General features: G+C 33.4%; 1 protein-coding gene across 2 annotated transcripts; it reads right to left on the reverse strand.

Moving 5' to 3' along the window:
- Window positions 1–6,769: 6,769 nt before the first annotated feature.
- LOC116020043 (serine decarboxylase) lies at window positions 6,770–10,769 on the reverse strand. Of its 2 annotated transcripts, XM_031260497.1 has the most exons (6): window positions 10,610–10,769; window positions 10,081–10,423; window positions 8,430–8,661; window positions 8,131–8,324; window positions 7,906–8,042; window positions 7,063–7,629 (listed from the first exon to the last, which is right to left on the reverse strand). In XM_031260497.1, the coding sequence occupies exons 2-6, from the start codon at window positions 10,406–10,408 to the stop codon at window positions 7,063–7,065; spliced, it is 1,458 nt and encodes a 485-aa protein (XP_031116357.1). In that variant the 5' UTR covers window positions 10,409–10,423; window positions 10,610–10,769. The 2 variants fall into 2 exon arrangements, with proteins under 2 accessions (XP_031116358.1, XP_031116357.1); XM_031260498.1 differs by lacking the exon at window positions 10,610–10,769 and having other exon boundaries at window positions 6,770–7,629; window positions 10,081–10,408.
- Between the last annotated feature and the right edge of the window lie 4,437 nt (window positions 10,770–15,206).

Genomic DNA, 15,206 nt, shown 5'->3' on the forward strand with positions numbered 1-15,206 from the left:
CTATTCCATAGTCAAATTCAACAATTGAACTCTTGACGTTTGGTTAAGGATACATAAGTCTTCTTCCACTCAACCATGCCTCCCAAGTTATGATTGTTCTCATTTGAATAAAGGAGGACGATTGAGAAATTTTTAAGGGGGTGTTTGGTTGGATGGAAAACATTTTCCATTTTCCATATGGAAAATGTTTTCCTACAAGTTGAGGAAAACGACTTTTTATGTTGTTTGGTTGGGTAGAAAACAATTTCCATGGAAAAAGTTTTCCTTAACGATGAGGAAAACATTTTCCATGGAAAACTAGTGTTACAATTTTGCCCCCACCAAACTTTATTAATTACTCTTATTATTATATTATTATTATTATTGTGTAGGGTTATTTATGTCATTATACACATTATTCCTTATCATTCCAAACCCAACCAAACAATGGAATTCATATTCCCAGTAATTTCTTTTCCACCAACCAAACAATAGAATCCATTTTCCTAGTAATTTGTTTTCCATGGAATTTGAATTCCATTTCCTTCAAATATTTTCCAGCGAACCAAACGGGCTGTTACTAATAAATAGTTATATTAACTTCATATATATATATATATATATCCCTCATGCGCAATCCACTGGTATGGATACCTACTACCTATATACACAATAATAATTGCATATATATACGGAGTATACATACTATATTAGTGAAAACTTTTTGGGGTTGGCCCCCACTAAACCGGTTCCTCTGTCCCTATCATACACACACATATTGCACGTGCAAATATACACACATGCTGAGAAAAATGGTCTAAAATAATTAACGGGTTAACAAGAAATTAATTCTAAAAATACCCATAAGATTAAAAATCGTTTGCCCACATTCAAGAAAATATTCTCCACACCATAAAGCGAAATGGTGCATAAGAATAAACATTAATAATTCATTATCTTTAGTGTTTAATAGATTCTATACACAAATATCTTTTGCTATGATAAAGACCTAGTTAAAAAAGGATTAATATTTTATGCACCGCCGATGTATAGATGCTATACACCCGTGGTTAATGAGAAAATGTCACATCATTAAAAAATAAAATCAATATTAACCGGGTCTTTTTTTACAAAATATCTAAAATTTAGTATTTTATTAGAAAACTCTTTTATTTTTAATTAGCAAAATATATCTACTTTCCTAAACATATTTATTACTTAATTATTATATATCTAATTTCCTACCCATTTTTAATTATTAGATACATTATTAATTCTCCCAAATTAGACACAGTATTACGTAGTATTATTTATTTATTTATAATATATTCAAATATTATAATCAACTATATGTTAGTAAAATCTTTAATTATATTATTAATAAATCAACAATCATAATTAAAATTAATTGATAAATGTTACGTAGCAACTGTGTTTAGTAAAATATTTAATTATATTATGAATAAATTAATGATCATTATTAAAATTGATTGGTAATTCTATTTAGTAAAATATTTAATTATATTATTAATAAATACATAATCACAATTAAAATGAAAGTGAGCTCCCTTTGTGGGGAAGAATTTCGGGAGAATCCGGGTTCGATTCCCACAAGTGACGATTCCCTCTGGCCAGCTCCCGTGCCTCCCAGAGCGAACGAAGGTGGACTCGAACCGTTAAACGGACGGTGAAAGACCCGGCGAATTTACTAAAAAAATAATCACAATTAAAGTCAATTTATAATTAATAAATGACGACGACATTATTTAGTAAAATCTTTAATTATATTATTAATAAATCAACAATCATAATTAAAATTAATTGATAAATGTTATATGAAAATTTTGTTTAGTAAAATATTTAATTATATTATGAATAAATTAATGATCATTATTAAAATTAATTGGTAATTCTATTTAGTAAAATATTTAATTATATTATTAATAAATTAACGATTATAATTAAAATCAATGATAATTATAAATGACGAGTCTATTTAGTTGGTGAAATATTTAATCATATTATTAATAAATTCACAATTAAAGTAATGGCTTCACGCCTTCACGTGTGATTAACATATATTTACTGTTGGTTAAACAAATAATAATGTATCTAATTGGGATTTGGGAACAATTAACAATATAATGTATCCAATAATTAAGAATGTGTAAGGAAATTAGATATATAATAATTAAGTAATAAATATGTTTAGGAAAGTAGGTATATTTTGTTAATTAGAAATAAAAAAGTTTTTTAATAAAATACAAATCTTAGATATTTTACAAAAAAGGACCCGATTAATATTGACTTTATTTTTTAATGATGTGGCATCTTCTCATTAACCGTCGTTGTATAGCATCTATACATTGACGGTGCATCAAATATTAATCAAAATGGTAAATACTAATAGGAGTATCTATTTATGATAAATTTTAGTTGAACCCTTGAGATCTATAGCAATAACGTCACAATCTCTATTCATCTTATTTTGGAAATTACACTTCCATCCCCAAAAAAATTTGTTAGCTCTAAAAAGTTGTGCACTTTCAATATTACCCTTACTTTTGTGTGTGAGCGTTCGTTTTTGTTTTGTTTTTGGGTGCGTTTGTGAGATTTGGATTTCAATGAAATGAATATTTGAAGAAAATGATATGGAATAAGTGGTTTTTTTTAAAAAGATAAACAATAATATTTATTTAACTGAGGTCTAAAGACAAAATACTACATAGAAAAGAAGGGACGATTAAGCTATTCCCTACAATAAAACATAGAAAGAGCTTTTCTTGCTAAGATATGAGTATGTAGCTATATTCCCTGATCGTTTAGCAAATGAGATGTACGAATTTGAAAAAAGATGAAGTAAATTAGAGTTTAACATCAAGTAATAACAAATCAAAGGGGGAGTCAAGTAAGCTGGACTTTGGACCTTGAACAACCTTCAAAACATTTGTTTCAATCTGGAAGTGAGTATAATTATGTGTTTTAAGCCAACTTAGAGCTTCTCAAATTACCATTGTTTTTGCTTCTGTTGGTGAGCATGCTCTAGTGTATGGAACATATTTTGCTACCTTAAAGCTTCCATTATCATCTCTAATGATCCAACCAAATCCCATACAGCCTCTTTGGTCATCAATTGTTGCATCCACATTACTTTTTACCCATCCTGCAACCAACCTCTCCCACTTTGTAATGAAATTTGGTCTTTGTTGACTATAGGTTATCTCCTTCTCATGTATAGATTTCCACTCACTTAAATGAGCCTTGGCATTTAACAGAATATATGCAGCAGGGGTATTTTGGTTTTTCCAAATCCTATCATTCCTTGCTTGCCAAATATACCAATAGATTAGCATAAATAGGCTCATTTGCTTACTGCCTAGGGCATTAATGTTCTGTGTTATCCATTCGGTTAAGGAGCTGGAGTGGCTATGAAGTATGTTGATGAGCCTAGATAAAGACCATCATGATGTGGCTAGAGTGCAATCCACAAATATGTGCATACAAGACTCATAAAAAACAACACAAAAAATACACATGCTATCGCAATCAACTCTTCTCATATGTAGTAAATCTACAATAGGTAGACACATATATGCTACAAACTTGCCACATGAAGGTATGAACCTTTGGAGGGGCTTTGACTTTTCATATTTGTTGGTCTCGATAGGTAGAGGAGTGAGTCTAGAGGGGGGGGGGGGGGGTGAATAAACTCACTAGAGTTTTTGAAAATTTTCGCCACAAGTTAATACCCTTGAGGATAAGAATTCGGTCAGAGTACGGTTTTGCTGGGGGAAAATGTTTGTTTCGATTTTATTTTACTTTGCACGATTTAATATTGTTTTAAAACGATTTGGCTTGGTCGATGGTATGCAACAATTAATAATAAACAAGTAAGTAGAGAGAGAGAGAGAGGGGGGGGAGAGAGAGAGAGAGTTTTTATAATGGTTCGGCTGTTAACGAAGCCTACTCCACTCTTCTTCACAATAGTGAAGGATTGCACTAATTTCCCTTTTAGCACAATAGCTTCTCCAAGTATGGGGGGGGGGGGGGGGGGGGGGGGGGGGGGGGGGGGGGGGGGGGGGGGGGGGGGGGGGGGGGGGGGGGGGGGGGGGGGGGGGGGGGGGGGGGGGGGGGGGGGGGGGGGGGGGGGGGGGGGGGGGGGGGGGGGGGGTGAATAAACTCACTAGAGTTTTTGAAAATTTTCGCCACAAGTTAATACCCTTGAGGATAAGAATTCGGTCAGAGTACGGTTTTGCTGGGGGAAAATGTTTGTTTCGATTTTATTTTACTTTGCACGATTTAATATTGTTTTAAAACGATTTGGCTTGGTCGATGGTATGCAACAATTAATAATAAACAAGTAAGTAGAGAGAGAGAGAGAGGGGGGGGGGGAGAGAGAGAGAGAGTTTTTATAATGGTTCGGCTGTTAACGAAGCCTACTCCACTCTTCTTCACAATAGTGAAGGATTGCACTAATTTCCCTTTTAGCACAATAGCTTCTCCAAGTATGCTTCCTTGATCACTAAGTTGGACAACACACTTCCTCCAGGTTTTTCAACTTAACAAAATTTACTCTACCTCTTTCTACTTTCACCAAGTAGAGTGTGTTTGTTGAAGATTTAATTTTTTCTTTCATCAAACTGGAATCTTGGCTTGAGTATAGCTTGAATGGAACAATGAAGCAGCTCAAGACTTCCTTTTGTTCTAGATTTTGACTATGAAGTTTTTTCTCTCTTTTTCACACTAATCGCTTGTAAATTTTTGAACTTGAAAACTTGTAAGCTTAGAATAACTAGCACCTCATTCTGAATAGGAAGAGGGTATTTATAGGTGTGAAAATTTGTCCCGTTGGAGGGAAGACAAAAATTCAAATAACCTCTTGACCAGTGTGTAATATCCATTGGGTATTGAGCCCATGTGTGTGAGTGTTAGTACTTTATAGCCGTTTAATCCTTAATATGTGCAGATAATTCGTCTTTTAGTCTTGCATATAAGGACATGAAATTTAATGAAATCTTTGACATTGGGATTTGTTCCTAGGACTTGGTTAGTCCAAGGTAGATCATCCCACACTTTTAAGGTTTTGGATTGTTTGTCGCTCAGAGAATGTTTCTGACTTGTCCCCACGAGTCATGCAATGATTCGTGCCTTAATGCTCAATAAACGAATGATTGACTTTATCATTCGCCTCATAACTCCTCAAATGATCGTTCTTTATCATTCGACTTTGATAAAAATTCAAGAGGTAGGCCCTTCCATGATTTGGCTTTTTGATAACCTCTTGGTCTTTGTCATCTAATCTTCATGTCTTCAAGCCTTTGGATTCTATGATTCGTCCTTGGTACTTAGATAGTTGAAAGCTATCAACTATAAGCTACATGAATACATAGTTTTTGAACAACAATTCATCCATCGGCTCGTCCTATGCTGCGACTCAATTTGTCTAAGCAAAAATGAGGGGTCTAAACTCCTAACTTTGGTATCATCAAAATCTAAATACACAAGGAGTTCCTAACAATATTACGGACCAACCATTTTTCCCCAAGCTGCTCCATGCCAACTAGTAGTCTATGACAACTATTGATTGTGAAGTTGCCTCTTTCTTCTCCCATCTAGATCGACTTATCATCTCTATTTGCTCAGTTACTCTTGGTAAAGTAATGCTAATGATAAGATTTAGATCACTTGAACAAAGATATCATTTATAACTTCACAATCCCAACCTATCACATGGTTAATAAACATGGAGGAAACAAGTTAATCACTTCTGGCACTAGGCATCCCCGTTTCATCTCTCGGGTAGGAGCTAAAACAAAATAAGAGATCGCTCGTTACCACAATTCCTTGCAAGTCAATCAACACTTGATTTTTTTCTTGAAGGACATATAGTCATTTGTATATCACTAAATTACTATTGTACTTCAGGACATTAATTTTAATTAATTATAAATACTAAGATATTATTTGCTTTTCACAACAAAATCTCCAAGCTAAAAACAAGTAGAATAATACAATCACCAATATGAGACATCTAAAATCCTAGAAACAATACAATAAATGAATAAAAAACCTGGAATTGAGGAATTGTGATCAACAAGAATTAGCAAATTCGCATCAATCGCAGAACTCTGATTTCTTCTACCTGTTGATTGATCCATGGTCAATAGAACTCTGAGAATACAGTCAAATTAAATATGAGAGAGGCTGAGAAGCAAAACAAAGACGAGAGAAGCTAATGAGAAGATCATAACGAAGATAAGAGAGGCTATGACATGGACCTTACTGGGATTTGTCGTCTACCATTGTTAACTATAACAATTTGTTTTTTTTTTTCCTAAAATTACTTCAAATAGTGTTGTATTACTTCATTGTCCATGCTACTATGTGGATCATGATCTATAGTAAAATTTGTCATGGATGCAAAGACCGAGTAGGGATAAGATCCATGTTTGGAGACTACATGTTGCTACCCATCTTTAAATTGTGTTGTATTTTGTGTCATATCGAACGGTTAAAATAGTTGGCATGATTTAAAATCTCTAGTAAATTTAGTTATTGGGTAAATAAGTGTAAAAAGACAAGAACAAATCTTTATAAAATGTATCTATATTCAAATTTAAAATAGGTATACATAATGCAATTTAAGATTTTAAAATAGAAGCATATATATTACAGTTGAGTTCCCTCAAATATAATTATACAAAAAACTAATAACGGGAAAAAATATGAAAGATTAAAAAATAAGTGAAATTATAAATAAGGTCAGCTCAGCAAGGAGTTCACTGGTCAGTCGTCAGGAAAGTGTCGCAGGTTTATTAATATGTAGTGCATATTGTTTTGAACACTAAAATGAATACGAAAATAATACATTCGTATTCGTAAGAATTAAAAGTCACACTGAAAGCCCGAGGAAACAAATTCTAAACCAACGACTATTAGATTCAGAACTAATACATACGACGACTTCTGCGACATGGAAACCCAATAACATATTACTTCAAATGTAAATCTAAAATTGGTACTACACTATCACACTGGCAAACACAAACCTAGAATGAAGCTGCGGCCTTCTGGATTATTGCATCATTTGTGGAGATCACAGCAACAGTTTTCAATCCCTACATCTTCTGCAAGACAAGGAGGTTTTGAATTCTCATCTTCGTACCAAACTGACCGAGCTTGAATCAATTCGTCAAGAAAACAGTCCAGCTTCTCGACTGTTACACTGGGCATCACGACAACGTGCGACATGTTTCTTTCGCAAGCGAGCTGCCAGCGCCGAACAAACTCCTCGTCTTTAGGTCTCTCAAACACTACAGTGCTACTAAGCTCATTCAGCATCGCACTGATTCCAGCTCCTCTAAGCTTGTCGTTTAGGTAGTGTGCATTCCTAAGACACTTTTGGACTTCTTTCTGGAAGCCCTTGTACCCTTTCCTATTCAGTGTGTACCAGAGAAAGATTGGAGCATGGCCATTTCGGCTTCCCATGATGGTGGCATCCCTTGAAGCAAGGTACTCCACGTTGCTTGAGAGTGCATTGATGTGGTCTAACCTTGTTAATTGAACGCCACAGGGCATTGGGCATCCCACAAACTTGTGACCAGAAACGCTAACACTGCCAATAGGCTTCTTGAAAGAAACTTTTGGTGCCTGTACATGACAGTAAAATGAGCTAATAAATAACAATAATGATAAATGAGACAATAAGAAGGGGAAAATATAATCTAGACGGTCATACAGCTGACATTCCAGCAACAGCCAGGGTTTCTAGCGTTTGCTTCTAAACTGCCAGAGACAGAACAATTTGCCCTTTTATTTATTTGCTCAAATGAACTTGGTCACAGTAAGATGTGAAAGCGAAGAACTTTACCACAAATGATACTTGTGTTCTCAGTTTGGGGATGCTCAAAGGCAACATTTACTTACACGTTTCACAAATGGCATCATAAGTCCAAAGAGGGCTCCATCACAGTGTATATAAAACCGATTATGTGAATACCCACATTCTTCAAGGGTTTGTATAACAAGATCAAGATCATCAACAGCCCCCTTCACAGTTGTTCCTGCAATTAAAGAAAGAATGAACTATTAAGAAATATGTTGCAAGTAGGCTTAAATTTGTGAAAGGGAGAGTGAAGCAAGGTATTGTACCTATGTTAACATTGATAATTGCTGGTTTATCTTTGTTAGGAAGAAGCTTAATCTTGAAGTCTGCACAATCAATCTCACCAGTGATTAAAGTGTTAACCTTTACGCATTCCATTCTATACATTCGTGCAGCTTTAAACACTGAATAGTGTGACTCTCTTGAAGCATACAAAATTCCATCAGGAAAGACTTCTCTCCTGCAAAGTGAATTTAACATTTTTATGTGGACCATCCCTCGGACAAACTCACAAGCTCAACAGAGAAAAGGATGTATTCACTAGCGAAATGAAAAATTTACTAACCCAACAAGGATTCCATGAAGATTCCCCTCAGTCCCACAGTTTGTAATATAACCCCAGTATTCATCTTTTTCAATGTCCCACAAACGGGCAAACCAATCTAAAACACCCACTTCAAACTGCCTTGAGTGGACACCATAGTTGCTCTCAATAAATGGATCACCAAGGTTATTAATGGAGAAATGCTGCAACTGTGAAAGATCTCCATAATCAAAATCCAGATTGTATGGATACCCTGTAAAATTAGACACTCAGAATAATAAGAAACATGTTTCATTTAGATATAATTCGATGTGGAGACAAAAACACATGAAATGCAAGTACAAGTCCAAGTGAGAAATACATGAATTCTTTAGATATACTTCAATGTGGACACATTAAATTCAAGGAATTCAAATCCAAATACTCCTTAATAAGAAATGTGAATTCGTTATATATAATTCAATGTAGATACAAAAACATGCTAAATGCAAGGATTCTTGGACATAAATATGTTATGTGCTCACGACCTCACGTCATGGGCAAGAAAAACACAAGAAAAGAATGAAAAGGAAAGAAAGCGCTGGGTTTGCTAGAGACTCAAAACTCCCTTGTTCCTTAGTTTAGGGTTAAATTTCTGCTTGTCTAGTATTTCAAATAACAAGCTCTTTTATAAGGTTGATTACAAGGATCGCTAAATTAAGAATGATTAATTATTTGGAAGTTTGTAACTAAATTGTTTAAACTAATTTGAATACTAAAAGTAATAAGCTCAATATAATTTAGTAGTTTCTAAATACCTAAACTAAGTAATAATAAATAACTAAACTATGTAACTGTAATAAATTATAACGACTTCCTCACTTCCTAAACAATCATGACCCCAGCATTTTTCAAAATAAAGTGTGTGAAATAGCTATTTATCAGCTTATGAGTAAGAATCAGTCTCCCTAATTACAGAGATCCAGTCTCAAAGACAAAGATAACTAAGATTAAAATTGAATGAAAACCAGATTCACTTTGTTACACAGGAACTATCTTGCAGTTTTAAAATGAGTGTACTCCCTTCTGTATAGCATTCACAGTCATAGCTCAACCCAGTCTAGTTTTCACATGTTATAAACTACGATTGGGGGTCACTCAATTGGGCTATAATACACGTCGGCCAAATCACACTAAAAGATTGGATCCAACCAATTAGCTAGTCACCACTAAAGTGGACCGTAAGAACGGGCTTACGGATCCAACCAGTAAGCTAGTTTAACTCATGGTGTTATAAACTCATATGTTCTCTTATTTTATCAATATGGGACACTTAACATCACCCAAAATAAAAAAAAATAAAAGGAAAAAGAAATCCATAGTTAATTAGTGTCATCCAAATTATCTCTTCACAAAATGGAACCATTTCTCAATAAGGTAGTAAAGAAGGGAATATTTATTTATGTCAAAGATCTCAGATTATGCTCCTCACCACAGATCATTTGGAGTTACCTTCCTAGTTTAGCTAATATAATGTCACCTGTCATCCATTGTTAATAGTTGAGCTAATTTCCTTAATAAAATGCCACTTTTCATCCAAAATCCAAATAATTGGTGTTTTACATATCGTACAGTGCATACTAAAACATAAAACTCAGAAAGATCTAGAAATCAAAAGCGCAACAATACGCACCTAGATGATACTTGGTCCGCTCGACAAGAGTCTTACGGTAACGAGCCAAGACGCTAGCCATGTAGGCCTCCTTATCTCCAGTGGATTCGTTGTCTGCATCAGGCTCCGTGACCTCCAAGGACGTGGTGTGCATGTTCCGCCCTAACACTATCTCCCTCTTATCCGCCTTCCCTCCATTGGCGGCAGGGGGTGAATCCAGTTTGTCGGAGTCCACCGGAGGAGGCACCGGCTCCGTCACAATAGCCGTCGGATTAAACCGACCGTCAGCGAAAAGCTCAACCTTCGCCGCCGCTGCCGCATTCCCGTTGGGAAGAACCGCGCCAAACATCTTCGCGCTGTTCACCTTCAAAATCACCCCACTCATCAGATCGATTTCCTTACTGAATTTCTCAAACGGATCGGAAACAATCAATCACCTAACTGGCTAATTTCACGCGCAGAAACGGAAAACCAATAAAGAAGGCAAAGAAAGAAACTGAACATTAGCTATACATACACACACATGTATAGAGAGGGAGAGAGAAAGTACCTGAAATCAAGAGAAAAAGCAATGGAGTGATTGGAGTCGGCTCTGTGAATGGGCGGAAGAATAGGAGAAATGGAGAGGATGAATGACGATACACTACCGAGACGCTGCGCTCGTGTATATATAGACCAATTGCAGTTGATGAATTCGCCCTTCGGGAGCCACTAACGGACTCACATATGACATATTTGAATGATTGAATGAAGCAATACTATCACTTTCAAAATAAATTTTAAATGTAAAAGTTTTTAAAAAAATATAATTTAAAAATAATTAATACTCCGTAGATTTTTATAATAAATATTCTGAGATAATAGTTATGTCATAGACGCGTGTCCACCTTGTAATATGTATCCATCACAATTTACATACTGAATCCGTATATAAATTGTGAATATTCAGTATATAAATTGTGTATTGAACTCGAATTTACAAATTGTGAACATTCAATATATAAATTATAAATATTTAATAGGTAAATTATGTATTTTGAACCTAATACAATATAGATCCGAGTCTACAAAATAATTTGCCCTTAAAAGAAATGTGGGCCTATAGATAAGGCATTTGTAATCTTTCAAATTTTAAAAAATAATAATAATAAATTATTATAATTCTTTTGTTTTGGGCCTATGGATAAGACATGCAATTTGACTTGTCATGTCCATCGTGGTAAATTTTACTGTAAGCTATGCTTTATGTAACAGCTTGGACTATGAAGTAAAATAATACTCCGTATCATATTAATTTTTTGAGTAAAATAATATCATATTAATTTAATTATACTTTAATTTTATTTAATAATATATATTATTATATGAGCTTATTTTTTAGTTTTATTTTGGAAAATTGTAATTTATGTCTCTTCATAATATGTCAATTATCAATGTCACCTTTAAATTATTAATGGGATAAATATTGCCCCTCAATTTTCAAAACGATACATATATTGTCATTCTCAAGTGTAAATGTTGCCACTCAATTTTCAAAACGGTACATATATTGCCCTTCCTATACAGTACGGGATGGGCAAAATATGTACTGTTTTGAAAATTGAGGGGTAACATTTACACCACTAATAATTTAGGAATAACATTGATAATTGACATATTATTGAGGGGCATAAATTATCATTTTTCCGTTATTTTTGTTTAACCTTGAATGTGAGGTCTATCCAAATCATGAATCACACCGTTTCTGTAGCTCCAAAAATGGTAGACTTAGCAGACGAGTGCAATGGCCATACTTTTGGAATGCAATCTTGAACCACCATATAATCTCCTAATCTATTTGATTGAGCTTCAGATGGTCGTAGTTTTTTTAAAAAACCAAACCACTCCCGAACACAATTCCATACCTGTGCAGTTTGCATACAATCACTCAGACTTGAGTTTTTTTTACTTTTTGTACTTCAGTAGATTGAGAAAGTAGCTATGAACAGAAACTACATTATTGTAACAGAATTAGTAGTACTCAAAAAAAAATAATGCCATGACATGGCTCAACGTGAACAGTCGTCTCCACTGATGCTCAAACTTACTCCACTCCATGTGAAAATGTAAACCAGGTGTCACTAGACCACAATGTCTTTGATCATGTCATGACCATATTTAAATACTATTTTTTAAACATGTGCATACATATGGTATTGTTTAGCGTATTTATTACATAATTAGTGAGTAGGTCATAACACAGTAAACGTGTCGTGTACATCTTAATGATTTTTTCTGTTATATTTATAGTTTGATGCAACACGAATGCATGACACAAACAAACGGATTATGAGTTAATTTTATTTTTATTCCTAAATTTATAAGTAACAGTTCATTTTTAGTCATTTTTTATCAGAACATTCTTATTTAGTCATAGTATTATTGTGACATGACCATTTTTGGTCATCTGTCAACAAAATCGTTGAAATATAGTCGTTAAATACAAGGATATTTATATCTTTTTTATACAAAGTATGTTGAACTAACCACTATATTTTTTATGTTTATTTTTTTTAAAAAAAATTAATAATTGATGGCCGAAATGCCTTTGTATTTAACAACATTTAAACTATTTTGTTGATAAAGGATAAAAAAAATAGACATGTCACAATAATACTAGAACCAAAAGTGGATGTTCTGATAAAAAAAAGAACTAAAAGTGAACTATCACCTATAAATCTAAGACCAAAAATGAAATTAACTCCACGGATTATCATCCTTTGAATTAACTAATATATATATGTATATATTTAAAGAGCATTTGATCTTGAATATTGTGATCATTTATGATTTGTGATAAAGATCATGCATTAAATTTAGTATTTTCAAAAAGTGTTTCATATTTTTCTACCTTACAATACACATTTTTGCCATTTTAGAGTTTCAATGCATATTGTTATGCCTTCCAGAGCACATTGTTATGCTTTCTATTAATATCGTAGGTATATATATGTGTGTGTGTGTGTGTGTGTGTTAAGTGCTAACCATTTTTGTATATTGTGTTTTTATAGTTGTACTACACAATTTTTTAGACAAAAATACCCTTACTGTTATAATTTTCATTATCTTTTCCATTAACTTTACCATGCACATGCATCCACCATATCTTTTCTTATATTCTTTAATGATAATAATATTTGTAGACATTATATATTGAATTAATATAATAAATAATTTTTTTATTTATATTTTAATTAGTAAGAATTTGTTAGTAATTTTTTAAAATATAAATATTGGGCATATGTTTTTACGCATCGCGCATAGAAAAGGCTAGTGTGTGTGTGCATATATATATATATATATATATATATATATATATATATATATATATATATATATATATATATATAAAGGATCAAGTGAAAAAGAAACCTTATGTGAGAAATATGATGTAATCTCAGCCCTTGATTCAGCTCAGATCAACGTTTAGAATGAAGCAACTTACAAAAATGCAGTGGTATTATGGAAAAATTGTAATTTATATCCCTCTATAATATGTTAATTATCAATGTCACCCTTGAATTATTAGTAGTGTAAATGTTGTCCCTCAATTTTAAAAATGGTGCATATATTACCCCTCACATGTACCGTTTTGAAAATTGAGGGGCAACATTTACACATGTGAGGGACAATATATGTATCGTTTTGAAAATTGAGGGGCAACATTTACATCACTAATAATTCAGGGGTGACATTGATAATTGACGGGCATAAATTACAATTTTCCTTTTTTTTTTTTTGCCTTCCAATGCACATTGTCCTTTCTTCCAGAGCACATTGTTATGCCATACAGAACACAATGTTGTGCCTTCGTAGTGAATATTGTTTGCCTTAAAGTGCATATTGTTGAACATTTTTTAGCACATTGTTTAGCCTTCTAGAGCAAATTGTTGTGCCTTCTAGTTTTTAGATCATAGGTGTTATATATATATATATATATATATATATATATATATATATATATATATATATATATATATATAATTATGTATTTATTTAAAGAGCATTTTATCATGAATGAATCACTAATTACTAAATTTACTAGAATATTGTGATATTTTATGATTAGTCTTTTCATAGTTGTTTCATAATTTTCTACTTACAGTGCACATTTTTGCTTTTCCAGAATTTCAGTGCACATTACTAGTACACCTTCGCATGATGACCTTTCTTCTTCTCACATGCATCATCGAAGCCTATTTATAACGCGATGCTCCACACTTCGGACACACATGCAAGTCTTTGTATTGTTTCCAATGCAAAATACAATCATTTGGACATTCATGAATCCTTTCAATCTCCATGCCCAACGGACATAACATTTTCTTTGCCTCATAAGTTGAACAAGGAAGCTCATTATCATCACGAAGCATGTCCTTTAGAAGTTCCAATAACCCCGTGAAACTCTTACCACTCCACCTATTCTTTGCTTTTATGTTATAAAATTTAAGCATTGATGATAACTTTCTAAATTTACTACATCCAAAAAGCAAAGGTTTTCTAGAATTTTCAAAAAATTTTCAAACTCTTGAGGAATTTCATTAAAATCCCCTTGCATATCACAAATCAATTCATCTAGCCAGTCATTGTCTCTACCATTTCCAACATTATCTTCTTTACTTTGATCTTTCTCTACATCTAATTCGACATCATTTGTACTAAGAGGTACATTTTCACCATGTCATATCCACCGGTCATATCCTTCCTTAAAATCACGACGTATCAAATGACTCTTAATTTGTTTAGTCCCACAAAACTTTTTTTTATTATTTCTACAATCACAACAAGTGCACACTATATAATTTTCACCAATTTTACTTGTATATTCCTCGGCAATTTTTACAAACTCTAGAACCCCATTAACATACTCTTGTAGAAGATCTAGTTTTCTTGCCTTCTTGCACATTTCCAATAATAAAATATCATGGGTGACTTCTAAGCCACTTTCGATTTGGTTGGAAAGCATTTTGGGCATTGGTTGTAGGTGGAGGATGACTTGAATGCGTTGACTGATTTTGGTTAGCCTGGTCAACCTTGTCCTTATTAGGGTTAGCCTCATCCTCATGATTAGGGTTAACATCACCATCACGATTAGGGTTAGCATCATC

Source organism: Ipomoea triloba, chromosome 5, assembly GCF_003576645.1.
Source record: "Ipomoea triloba cultivar NCNSP0323 chromosome 5, ASM357664v1".
NCBI lineage: Eukaryota > Viridiplantae > Streptophyta > Magnoliopsida > Solanales > Convolvulaceae > Ipomoea > Ipomoea triloba.

Excerpts from the sequence above, each read along its gene's own strand:
- LOC116020043 (XM_031260498.1), bottom strand. The coding sequence starts at position 10,408 with ATGTTTGGCGCGGTTCTTCCCAACGGGAATGCGGCAGCGGCGGCGAAG. Across the intron at positions 8,662-10,080 it reads GCGGACCAAGTATCATCTAG|GGTATCCATACAATCTGGAT; the intron begins GTGCGTATTGTT and ends CTAATTTTACAG. Across the intron at positions 8,325-8,429 it reads CTTCATGGAATCCTTGTTGG|GAGAGAAGTCTTTCCTGATG; the intron begins GTTAGTAAATTT and ends TTCACTTTGCAG.